The 12,390-nt window shown below is 57.0% G+C and overlaps 1 protein-coding gene across 7 annotated transcripts in view; it reads left to right on the forward strand.

Moving 5' to 3' along the window:
* MGRN1 (mahogunin ring finger 1) overlaps positions 1-12,390 on the forward strand; it is a 44,915-nt gene that overhangs the window by 13,216 nt on the left and 19,309 nt on the right. For 4 of the 7 annotated variants that reach the window (XM_031447694.2, XM_031447693.2, XM_031447689.2 and 1 more), the window contains exons 2-6: positions 3,169-3,287; positions 4,765-4,853; positions 5,512-5,658; positions 6,922-7,039; positions 12,125-12,191. In XM_031447694.2, coding sequence (XP_031303554.1) covers positions 3,169-3,287; positions 4,765-4,853; positions 5,512-5,658; positions 6,922-7,039; positions 12,125-12,191 — 540 coding nt within the window. Of the gene's footprint in view, positions 1-3,168; positions 3,288-4,764; positions 4,854-5,312; positions 5,388-5,511; positions 5,659-6,921; positions 7,040-12,124; positions 12,192-12,390 lie in introns of all 7 variants that reach the window. The other 3 variants (XM_064478410.1, XM_031447687.2, XM_064478409.1) reach the window with 1 other exon arrangement.

Raw genomic sequence — 12,390 nt, forward strand, 5'->3', positions numbered from 1 at the left:
GAAGGGGGTCAGGGGAAGTTGGGGGAGGTTGCCAGTTTTAAAAAGTATGATCAGAAAAGGGATTGTTGAGATAGAAACGTGAGGTCAAAGGATCCAGGCAGACTTGGGGAAGAACTTCATTAAACAGACGAAACAGCATGTTAAAAGACCCTGGGGGCAAACATGGTCTGCACTGTCTAGGGCCTCACAGGCCAGGGAGGAGTTTGGGACTCATTCTAGTGTGACTAGGAAGCCACCAGGAAACTGTGAGAATGGGATGTGGGAAACAGACTTTGGGGCTATGTTAGTGGGGAGACCCGGGGAGTGGATTGCAGTAATCCAGGCAGGAGATGGTGGTGGCATTGACTAGGGTGGTGGCCAGGAAAAAGTATTAGAATCAGGAGCCCTTGGAGGGTCACCCAGACTGGATTTCAAAGCCCATGGTGATAGTTACCTCTTGCCGAGTAACAAATTCAAAGTGTAGCCATTTATATTTGATGTTCATTATCTCATTGTTTCTGTGGCCCAGGAGCTTGTGAGTGGCTTAGTTGTGGGACTGCAGTCAGCTGGGGTCTGCTTCCCAGGTGGTTCCCTCATGGGGCCAGCAGGTCAGTGCTGGGTGGTGGCGAGGGGCCCCCGCTGGTCACTGCATGGACCCCTCCCTAGGGCTGCTTGAGCGTCCTCACCACATGGCAGCTGGCTTCCCCCAGTGCCTTGGAAGTCTCACTCCATCATTTCCAGAGTATCCTGCTGGTGACACTGGTTACTCCTATTCAGTGTGGGAAGTCTGCCGAGAGACACAAGTACCAGGAGGTGAGAATATGGGGGCCTTCTTGGAGGAGAGCTACCTCACCTACTTTCTACTGGTGGAGAAAACCCTGGGGATTTGTTGGCCTTAAAGGTCCCCCAGGAGGAGGTTAGGTCAGGATTTTCCAGGTCAAGGGCCTGTCTCCACACGGAAGGCCCTGCAGGGTCGGCCAAGCTGCCATGCCTGGTGCTGCCCTCTCCCAAGCCCTCCCTCCAGACCAGGGCCACAGCCTTTGGATCCACCTCAGAGTCTTGGAGCAGCGTGGAGGGCCTATCAGGGCTGAGGACCAGGCCCCACCACGAATGCTCAACATATGGGACCTCACTGGCCAGTCTGAGCAGTCACTGGGCTTGCACACACCCTCTCTCATGTGCCACTGCGGTCCGACTTGTTACCCAGTGCCTGGTGCGTGGGGCTTTCCCTGTCTGCCCTGCTGTATGTGCCGTGGTAACGATCTAGTCAATCTCGGCAGACAAGGTGGCTCTGAGCTGGGTTCCCCTTAAAGCTTCCTGCCGAGGCATCTCTCACCTACCTTGTGATTTGGGCTCGAGGTTGGGTGGACCAAGGGCCAACCAAGACTGCAGCTGGAGTCCAGAGACCACCAGTGCCCCAGGCCTGGTGCCTTGCTCCCACCCGCCTTCCAGGGCCAGTGTGGGAACGATCATCATATTAAAATGCACTGATGCTTTCAGTGTGGGCACTGGGACCATGGCAAATCTCAGGTGATTTTGGAAGAGTCCCAGAGCGTCCCTGTATCTCAGTCTTTTCATTAAGAGCACCACGATGGTTCCTGTTCAGTGAAAAGGTGTAACATGAACAGAACGTCTGGGCTCTGTCCCTGCCGCACCCGCTCCCGCTGGACTTCCTGGCAGCTTTCTGGGCGTGTCCTTTTGACCGTTCTGTGTGTGCTCACAACTCGAGTTATGCGGTTAAGCGTGTGCTGTTGCCTTTCAAAAGAGGTTTTGGAATGCGCTCAACGATTGTTCTGTGATACTGGCTTTCAGGTCTGTTGACACTCTTTAGCAGCTATTGTATGATGTTCCATGAAATCGGGTGTTATATTTACTTAACTAGTCACCACTTTATTCTCTTTTCTCTCACTGTGGTTGGCTGTGTCTGGTTCCTGGTCCACATGTGGGTTGGGGTTACGCCTAGCCTGTTAGGTGCTGGCTGTGTTCCCTGCAGGCAGAGCCATCAGGCTGGACTCCTGGTTCTGGGCCTCCCAGCTTAGGCAGCCATGGCTGTGTCCTCCGTCGCCAGAGCTGTGGTTCTCAGGAAGGACACACAGATCCATGCAGGGCACCCACTGTAGCTATAAGGGCCCAGAATTCCCTGTGGTCCACAAAATTCACAGGGTCCTGGTCCTGTGGACACCTGGCCTTTTTCTGGGTCCTCTGTGCCAGAGAGAAAGGGCGGACCGTGGGCAGGTGTCAGATCAGGAAGCTTGGGAGAGGTGGTCCTTCCACCGTTTCCCCAGCAAGGCTGTGAGCTCAGTTCTTTGAAGCTGAGCTGTGTCTGACGCCTTGTATCCATTTATTTCTGTGAGAAGTGAGAATTCAGTACCTAAGTGTGCCGTGGACATACATCTTCAGTCTTCATGGAGGAGGGGATCAGATGTGAATGAAGTGAAAACTCATCCACATAGTTTTAAACTGTGGCATTGCTTGGGGCTCGGATGCGGGGGCTGATTTAGTCTGTGGGTCAGAGGAAGTGTATTCGTTTTCTGTGCTGTCATAACGGAGTGCCACAGACTGGATGATTTAAAATGGCAGAGTTTATTCTGACAGTTCTAGAGGCCAGAAGTCCAGAATCAAGGTATCGACAGAGTTGGTTCCCTCCAAAGCTTCTGTGGGGGTGGTTCTCTGCCTCTCCTTGCTTCTGGTGGCTCCAGGCGTTCCTGCCTTGGAGCTGTGTCCCTCCCGGCTCTGCCTCTGCCGGCACACGGCTTCCTTCCCTGTCTGTCTGTGTCCAAATCTCCCTCTTTTTCCTTGGAGACACTGGTCCCTGGATTTAGCACCCCCCCCATCCAACCTGACCTCCTATTACCTTGATTACATCTCCAAAGACCCTGTTTCCAAATAAGGTCATGTGCACAGGTACCAGGGGTTAGGATGGGGCCATGTCCTTGTAGGGAGGCACAGTTCAACCTGCTGCAGATGGAGGTGATGTTGAAGGGGGGTGCTGGATGTGTCCAGCAGGAGGGAGGAGTGGCCCAGTAGAGGGGAGGTGGGGATGGGTGCAGAGGTGGGGTGGGCTGGGTGGAAAGGCTGAGGCTGGTGCCTGGAGCCGGCCTTTCTCAGGGCTGAGCTTCTCGGCTGTGAGACGCTCCCACTGGGCTGTGTTGAGCCCCGTCATCTACAGCTGTGTTTCCTTTTAACCAGGAAACTACTTCGCCTCGCACTTTTTCATGGGAGGTGAGAAATTTGACACTCCCCACCCTGAAGGTTATCTCTTTGGCGAGAACATGGATCTGAACTTCCTGGGCAGTCGCCCGGTCCAGGTGGGTCTCTGCGGGGCTGGGCATGTGGGCAGTAGTGACGAGGCCCCTGGCGGTGGTGACGAGGCCCCTGGCGGCGAGCAGGCCCCGAGAAACCCCAAATGAGGCAGAGGTGCCAGCCAGACGTGTGTGTGGGACGTGTGCCTGAGGTGTGCCCCTCTGAGAGGCCTGCCCCTGGCGCTGCCCCCCCGGGAGGCTGGATGGCTGAGATGTGCACTTCGTACACTGCTGTTCATTCGTTCAGCACACATTTGGCACCTGCTGTGTGCCTAGGACTCTTTCAGGGACTGGGGACAGAGGACAGACTCTGCCCTGTTTAGTGTGAGGGGTTGCAGACAATAAAGAAGAGAACGGTAAATTAAAAAAAGCCATGGATGCCCCCCAAAATTAAATAAAAGTTTAAAAAAAAAAGAAGGAAATGTTTGATGGATGGAGACTAGGGAAGGAGAGAAGTGAGGGCCCATCGGGGTTGCTGAGCAGGGATTGGGTTTTGTATCTTGAGGTGACGAGTGTGAGGTGTGATGAGGTGATGAGGTCCTCAGTGTGAGCAGGGGGCCAGGTGGGAGGCCCTCTCAGGAGACACTGGGCCCTGTCTGCTGAGGCTGCCGAGTCCTGGGGAGTCCCTGGGCCTGGTGGGGGATGGGTGGTCTCTAGGCTGTTTTTTGCCATGGAGCAGCTGGTTGACATGAAGTTCTGATCCTTTAACCGATGGGAGGCGAGGGGCCCAGGGCCGAGTGCTGGCCGCTCCCACCCTCCCGAGTCCATGAGAGCAAGAGCAGAACCTCGCCTTCCACGTCTTCGTAACCTCAGCTCCGGCCCAGTGCCTGGCTTGTGCAGGTCTCCTGTAAACCTGTCGTCTTGTGTAACTTTCACCTTGAGACCATCATAGAGTCTCCTGAAGTTGTAAGAAGTGATGCAGAGAGACTCCATGTGTGTGCCCTTTACCCGACTTCCCAGCGACAGCGGCTCGTGAGACTCAGTGTCTCAGTGCGTTGTCACAAGCAGGGGACTGACAATGCGCACACGCTTCGCACATGCCACCAGCTTTACAGCACCCGTGTGTGTGCGTGTGCATGCTTGTGTCCCTTCCAGAATCTGTGCTGACCATCTTCCTTGTGTGGAGGGTCCACCTTGTTCAGAGCAGCAGTGGGACGGCAGGAACACGGCCTGAGAGCCCGAACCCTAACCACTGCCGCCAGGGACCCTTGAGCCAGAGGACACTAGCGAGGGGTCCTTCCTGGAATTGGGGGACTGTGGCCACATGGCCGGAACCCTTTAGGGCACTTCTGGTCCCGGCTCCCCCACGTGCTGACCGGGTTGCCTGTGGCTTCTTTGAGGTAGATGAGGATAGTGCCGTCCTGTGGTCAGTGTGAGGGCCCAGCAGTACCAGGCAGGGTTGTGACCGTTGTTCTGATTACGCCATGTGTTCTCTCCCCCGCCATGCCCTGGGGGTTACCTGGAGTTGCTGTTTATCTCCTAGTTTCCTTACGTCACCCCCGCCCCCCACGAGCCGGTGAAGACGCTGAGGAGCCTGGTGAACGTGCGCAAAGACTCCGTCCGGCTAGTCAGGTAACCCTTCACCCCACCCTGTGGGGCGCTATGCCCCAGGGCCGTGATGCTTGGGAGGAGAGGTGCTGAGTGGCCCCCACCCCCACCCCCTGTGTGTAGAGTCAGGACTCACCTCCCAGAGCTGCCCCTGCGTGAGGGTGGGAAAGGGAGGGGCCAGCAGGATTCGCCTGTGGAGGTCCAGCCCTTAAGCCAGGGTCTCAGCCAGGCACCTGTGCCCCAGGGCCATGGGCTGTATCTGGAGACAGTCTTGGTTTTCCCAGCTGGGGACTTGTGCCACTGGCATCTGGGGAGCAGAGACCAGGGGTGCTGCTGAGCACCCTGTACGGCACAGGACACCCCCACAGCCAAGAATGGTCCAGCCCTGAATGTCGGTGGGTTGGGAACTACTTTAAACTTGGAAGACATGCAGCATCTGGGGCTGCCTCTAAACCGAGGACTCATCTCCTTTCCTGTGGGCAGGAGGCAAGGGAGGGAGGACCCTGCGTTGCTGAGCCTTATTGTCCAAACAGGAAACAGCCCTGCATTCCTAGAAAGGTGGGACACAGCCAGGAGTTGACTCTGGGGGCCCCTCGGCGGGGGTGGTGTGTGCGGTGCAGGATGGGGATGCCCTCGCAGGCGTGGCCCCTGACCTGCCCCTGTCCCTGTGCGTCCTCGGCAGGTACAAAGATGGTACTGACAGCCCCACTGACGACAGCGAGAAGCCTCGAGTTCTCTACAGCCTGGAGTTCACCTTCGATGCCGATGCCCGGGTGGCCATCACCATCTACTGCCAGGCGGTGGAGGAGTTCCTGAATGGGACAGCTGTGTGAGTCCCCTGGGGCCTGGCAGAGTAGGGGTGGCAGGCTGGCCCAGCAGTTCTGCTTCTGTCTGTACATTGTGTTTGAGCTTTCAGGGATTTTATTTGAAATGAAGGCCCTGCTGGCCCCCAAAGTTGGAAGTCTGCAACTTCAGGAGGACTACAACAGGGCTGCCTCCAGGCTGCAAGGCCAGACCTGGGCAGGATGAGCAGAAATGTGCCCGCTTCCGTCCTGTTGGAGAAAACCCTTTGGAGGCCAGATTTGGTCTGGAGAGTGGGGCGGTGGCTGAGAACTTGGGCTTTTGAGTTCGTGTGCCAGCAGCCCCTCCCTTAGTGCCAGTCTCAGGCCAGACATGCCAGGGCCCTCGAGAGCATCCTTTGTCCCAGAGACTGAGGGAGGCCCCAAGGGTAGCAGGTGTGTGTAGGGTGGAGGGGGGCGGGTAAGGGTCATGTGTTGGATTCCGGCATAGGGAGATGCCAGAGTTTATCAGGATTAAACATTTGGGCGCTGCTGGACCCAGCCCTTCCTTTCCTGGGGATTTACCTTGGGGATATGCTTGCATGTGCGGCTAAGATGTGTGGAAGAGGGTTCTGGAAGCTTTGTTTGGAATAGCAAGATGTCGGGGACCACCAGGTGTCCACTGTTGGGGGCCTGACTGAATCACTCAGAGTAAAGCTGTGGGAGTCCACACAGTGTCCTAGAACATGGCACCTCATCTGAGGTGATTCTGGGACAGCTCTGGGTGCCGCGTAGTGAAGGGCAGAGTGTAGGTGGACTGCTGTTTGAACATTAAAGAAGAGACACTGGCGCACACAGGCATGGTTAGCCTTGGCTTCCCCGGCAGTGATGTGTGAGTTGCGGACAGCGCAGAGAAGCAGGTGGCTTGGAGCAGGCCTGAGGGCAGGGAGCTGGGGTCCCTTTACACTGTGTGCATTTTAGTGTCATATTTATTCAAAAAAGTCAACAAACCATAAAGACCAAAGGGAAAAGTGTAGCCAAATCTGGAAAGATAATAGCTGTTGGGCGGGTGTGGGCTCTGGAAGGCCCTGCTGGGTCAGAGCCGGTGCTGTGAGGGACACGTGGCCGTGCAGGCTGGCCTCTGCCCCACCAGAGAGGGGCTGGGGCTTGCGTGGTGGGGACCTGCCAGTCAGGTTTCTCCTGGGTCCCCAAGAGGCTAGTGGCTGCCAGCCAGTCTCAGTTCCTGTGCGCTGGGGGGGGGACGGGGTGAGACAGAGTGTTTGTCTCACCGTCCTTTCTTGCTGCTTCTTCAGCTACAGCGCCAAGAGCCCAGCCCTGCAGTCCGAGACCGTCCACTACAAGCGGGGCGTGAGCCAACAGTTCTCCCTGCCCTCCTTCAAGATCGACTTCTCGGAATGGAAGGACGACGAGGTAGTGTCCTTGCTGGGCCCCATTCCCCCGGGCCCCCTGCCTGAATTCCTTCCCTTCAAGCGGGCGACACAGCGGGGCTTGTGCGCTCAGACCCCTCTTGTGGTTGGTGAGCGTCAGGGGCGGCTGCTGACCGGGGTCTGCATGCTCAGCCCAGCCGGGCGTGCCAGGATCGTGGAGCATGGTTTGGTCCAGGCCTTGGCTGGACTGGACGATTGCGGATGGCTGGAGCAGCGGCAGTTAGAGGCTCCTTACTGGGCTTTGGTGCAGTTGTCGGGGCCACGGGACTGCAGCGTGGCAGGGTGCCTTCCATCTAGTGGTTCCGCATAGTTAAGGACGTGGAGGATGCTCATTGCAGCTCTGTCTGTAATACTAAAATTGGAAGCCAGCTACGTGTCCACCACGGGGGGGTTGGTTGGTTTACCGATGTTATGGGAACCACCTGTGTGCATAACACTGGCACCATAGCTCTTCCGTTCTGGGATGAAATGCAGCCCTAAAGCAGCTGATGGAGCTGTGTCTCCTGGGCTTGGAGCAGATCATGATGCAGACATACCACGAAATCTCATGTATGTGACGGCCACAGACACACACAAGCCGTCTCCACAGGTACACATGTGTGTATGTAATCCTTGAGGAAAAGCCAGAGAAGATTCCCATCAAGCTGAAGACTGGCTGCCTCTGCAGAGGGTCGTGGTATGAGGAGGAAACACACACACACACACACACACACACACACGCACGCACGCACACACACAATACGTCTACAATGTGAGTGTTCATACTGTGTACACCTCTGACTTATAAAAAAAAAACCCAGATTATTAAAGTATAATTTATATACCATAAAACTCACCCATTTTCAGTGTGCAATTCAGTGATTTTTAGTAAACCTGTGATCACAGCCATCACCACAATCCAGTTTTAGGACATTTCTCTCCTCCCTGCAGGATCGCTCGTGCCCAGTGATAGTTAATCCCTGCTCCCACCCCCGGCCCCTGGTTCTAGTCTGCTTTCTGTCACCATAGTTTTGACTGTTCCGGACGTTTCACGTGGATGGAATCAGGCAGTATGTGACCTTTCGTGTCTGGCTTCTTTCACCTGGCTGAATTCTCTCTCTTTTTTTTTTTTTTTTAGTAGAAGGTAGTCGCGTATTATGTTACTAAAATACGCGAGGGGGAAGGATTGGAGGTAGCGGGGCATGGTGTAGTGTGGAAGGTTCTGGGTCACGGGGACATCAGCCGTGAAGGCCTCACCCTGGTGGTTGCTCCCGGCCGTGTGTGCTTGCTGGTTGAGCAACAGAAGCCACCTCTGTGTTACTTCGGTGAGAATGCTGGGTCTTAAGGGAGGGTGTGCGGTCGTTGGAGTCAGAGGCAGAGCTGTCGTTGGAGTCATTGCAGCTCTGTGCAGCAGCCTTGTGCCGTCAGGATGGTCCCATCCCTGTGGGCACCACCAGTTCAGATGCCCTGCAGGTGTGTCTGGTCCCGCCCACCCTCCTGTGAATGGGGAGGGAGATGGGGGCTGGGAGGGCAGGGAAGTGAATGCTCCTGCCCCTGGTGATCTGTGGGGTGGCCAGGCTGAGGCTGCACCTCAGCTTGGTGACCTCTGTATAGTCCAGTCTCTTGGCATTTTGGCCCCGAAACAGACCCCCTGTACATTTGCAGAAGTACTGAGTCAAGCCAATGGTTTGGGTCCCTTGTCCTGGGGGCCTACCTGACTCGTAAGCCCATCTTGAGTGCTGCATAGGGGCACCCCCTTTCCTCCCTCAGTGCGTCAGGGAGCCCGCATCCCTGACTTGTCAGTGTGTGGTGCAGTGGGGCTGGCGGGCCGCCACCCTGGGCCTGTCCAGCCTTGTTATCCCAGGACCCTGTCCTCGTCTTTGCCCTCTCTGAGTATCACCTCAGCTAATGTGTTCTTGAAACCAGCTCAGTTTCTGTTACATGTGTCTTTTTACTGCAGTGGAACCACAGTGACATGCAGTGCACTCACAGTGTGTGACCACTGTGCCGTTCTAGCACATTCTCATCACCCAGAAGGAAGCCCTGCACCCACCCATTAAGCAGTCACTCCCCTTCCTCCCTCTATTGCGGGTATTTTTAAACGGAAACTTCATTAGTCATTCCTATAGCTGGGAAACTGCTAAGCTTTGCCATAAATAGAAGGTTCCAGAAATTAAGCTTACGGAGAGCAGACCGGTGCTGTTACGTCCTGGCATGACGTCATTGCCTGCTGAGGGCGTTGAAGAGGGTGTTGGCAGGTGGTTGAGACCTGGTGGACACTCTGGCTTCAAACCCAGGTTTCTCTTTATCCCAGGGTTTCTCAGGCTCGGTGCTCCTTTGGGTCCTGGTCATTCTTTGGTGGGGACCGTCCTGATGTCCGGGGAGAGCTGGGGTCATGGTGCCCCTGTCATCTCCACCTCTGTCTCTTGGCCCAGCACTGGGTCTACCAGTGTAGTCATCCACTGGGTTTGCAGAGTCAGCTGAACGAATGCCATGTGTAGGGTGCTGCCCTGGGCTCTGGGATGACACGTGGTCCACACTGTTCGCGGGAGGTTCCTGGAAGGCTGCTGCAATAGAGCCTTCAAAGCAGCGTCTGTGTCAGGACCTTTCTGATTGCAAGTGACAGAAACACCTCAGTCTGGCTTAAGAAAACCAGGAATTTATTGGCATAGGTTCTGAAAAAGCTGGACGGCTTGTGGTTTCCTCCAGGGGCCTGTGTCTTCAGGACAGGTGTACTGCTTCTGAGCTGACCGCACGCTACTGCTGCCCTGCAGACCAGTGGAGTGATGGGTGTGGTCCTGGCCCGGGTCCCAGAGTGCTCAGGTGGACGGTCCCAGGCCCCGCTCAAGACAAGGCATACTGTCCCCCTGGCCAGGCCACATAGATCCAGGGTGGGAGAGGAGTTGTTCCCAAATTTCCCCAAGGAAAGTTGGGGTGCTGCCACCTAAGAAGGGCACTCGAATGCTGGGCAGGCAGACAACAGCCATTTGCGCTTTTTCAGTAGGGTTTGGACGGATCACGGCAGGAGGCCCGTGTTGGGTCAGGCTTGATGAGAACAGTCTGGAGGACTGAAGTACCAGGTGGCCTTTCCCAGGAGCTGAGAGAGCACAGGTGGGCGAGGCCTGGAGGCGACTCTGACTCTCACTGTGCATGAAGCATCGGGCAAGTTATGCCACCTCCTCGAGCCTGGCTTTCCCATCTGTCATCTGGAGGTGGAAACAGCCCCTTCCTCTAGGCTGGCTGTCCAGGTCCACACGGCAGGGGTGTAGAGGGCTCAGCCCAGGCTCCCCGCTGTGAACCCTGCTGCCCAGGGGCCCGGAGAAGAGAGGCCGGGGTCACCACCTGCTGGTGGAGCCCCCATCACTCCTCCCCAGACCCACGTCTGTTACTCCCCCTGTCAGCTGGCGCTGAGGCCACACTCAGCGAACCCGGGAGAAAGAAAAGGCAAAGCACATGGCAGCTCTTCGGAGCAGGAGGCCGCCCACGTCCATGCTGATGGCCACGTTCCAGCAACCGGTGGAAGCGCAGGCGGCGGGGCTGCACAGCACGGGGCGCTGCTCCCCTTCCAGCTCTGTCACCCGGAAGGCCGCTCCTGGCCTCAGTTACAGCCTCTCAGGGCAGCGCCTGAGCGCTGCACCGGGTGTCACTGTCATTGTTACCATTGGGTGACGTTGGATTGGTCGTCGGCAGGATCACTCCATGTGCGCTGACGCAGGGTGGGGAGGGCAGAAACAGCGTGCAGGGGGCCCTGTCCCCAGGATAGTCGTAGATGACATGTGACTCCTGTCTCAGGTGATTTCCCACAACCCTGTGGGTCACTGAAGAGCAAGGCAGGAGCACAGAAAGGGGGTCCCTTCCTCTCCCAAGCCCAGGCTTGTGTGGTGCTTGGATAGGCCTGAGCACGTCCCCTACCTCCCCGCATGCAACTGTATGCACACATGTCCCCACCAGGTCAAGGGCGCTGGAGGCCCTACCCTGCGTGGTCCTGCGAGGCCCTCCCCGGCCACCTCCCTCCTTGGCCACCCACCTCCTTGGCTGTCGCTGTCTGAACACACGCAGCATCGAGTGGCTGGTGCTCACTGCGTGCTCTCCCAGGCACCACACTCAGGGCCTTTGTGTAGGCATGACTTCTGTCCCTTTTATGTGGATTGGGTAACTGAGGCTCGAGTTGTAGAGCCAGACCCGAACCCAGCCGGCAGTGCTGAGTCTGCCCTGTCCCAGCACCTGGCCTCTCCAGGCCCTGCTGCCCGCTGACAGCTGGGGACCTACCTGGCACCTTCTCCACGGCGGGTGTGTTCGGCTGAGCACCTCTCCCCATGGGCTCTGTGTGACCTGCCCGTGGGCCCCGTGGTGAGCAGACGTGGAGGCTGTGCCCGAGGGGACACGTGGGTTGGGGAGGGGCCTGCAGCCGGCAGGGATCCCCGAGGGTTTTAAGCTGGAGGAGAAGGAAGAGGGAGAGGAGGTTTCTGGGTGAGCTCGGACGAACCATGTGGCCTTTTTCACTTTCCTTTCGTCATTGTTTGGGGTCGAGCCAGGTACCTTTCTTCACAAGGTTGAACACGGCATCTCTGTGGTACCCAGTACACCCATGCCCAGGGTACACCCAGCAGAGTCAAAAACGGGCTCAGGCCCAGGCAGCAACCCTCACCAGAGCCCGGGGGCAGCCCAGTGTCCGTGGGCGGGTGAATGGACGTGGTCAGGCCGGGCAGGGATGCTGCTCGGCCTGGAGGAGGACGCGGCTGTGACCTGGTGATGCTGAGTGAGAGAAGCCGGGCACAGATGATAGTACCGTGTGATCCCATTTCTCTGAACATTCCGTAGGGGCCAGTCCACACAGGAAGCAGGGTGGAGGCTCTGGGACTGGATGCCGGCTCCTGCTAGGGCTGCCGGAGATGTTCTGGGAACCGTGGTGCTGACGGTCACGTGACCTTAATGGATGTACCTCATGACACTGAATCTCAGATCACAGATGTGCCGTTTTCATCTGTTTTACCACAGAGAAGAAAAACGGCATCTGTCTCTCCTCAGCACTTTGTTACCACGACGCCTCCTGCTCACTTTGATCATTCTTGCCTGCTTTTCTCCTCAGTTGAACTTTGACCTGGACCGGGGCGTGTTTCCAGTGGTCATCCAGGCCGTGGTGGATGAGGGGGATGGTGAGTTGCCTTCCCCTCCGTTCTCCCTTCCAGGCACATGGACCCACGTGGAGGGGCCACTTCCCAAGTCCCCTCTCACATCAGTCGGCCGGGGGCAGTTCACTCCAGAGACAGTGGAAGATGGCTCAGCCCAACAAGCAGGTGTGGGGCTGTGGGGCTAAGGCACCGAGCGCTCCATCCCCTCTGGGCAACGCTGCCC

Source organism: Camelus dromedarius, chromosome 24 (genome assembly GCF_036321535.1).
Source record: "Camelus dromedarius isolate mCamDro1 chromosome 24, mCamDro1.pat, whole genome shotgun sequence".
NCBI lineage: Eukaryota > Metazoa > Chordata > Mammalia > Artiodactyla > Camelidae > Camelus > Camelus dromedarius.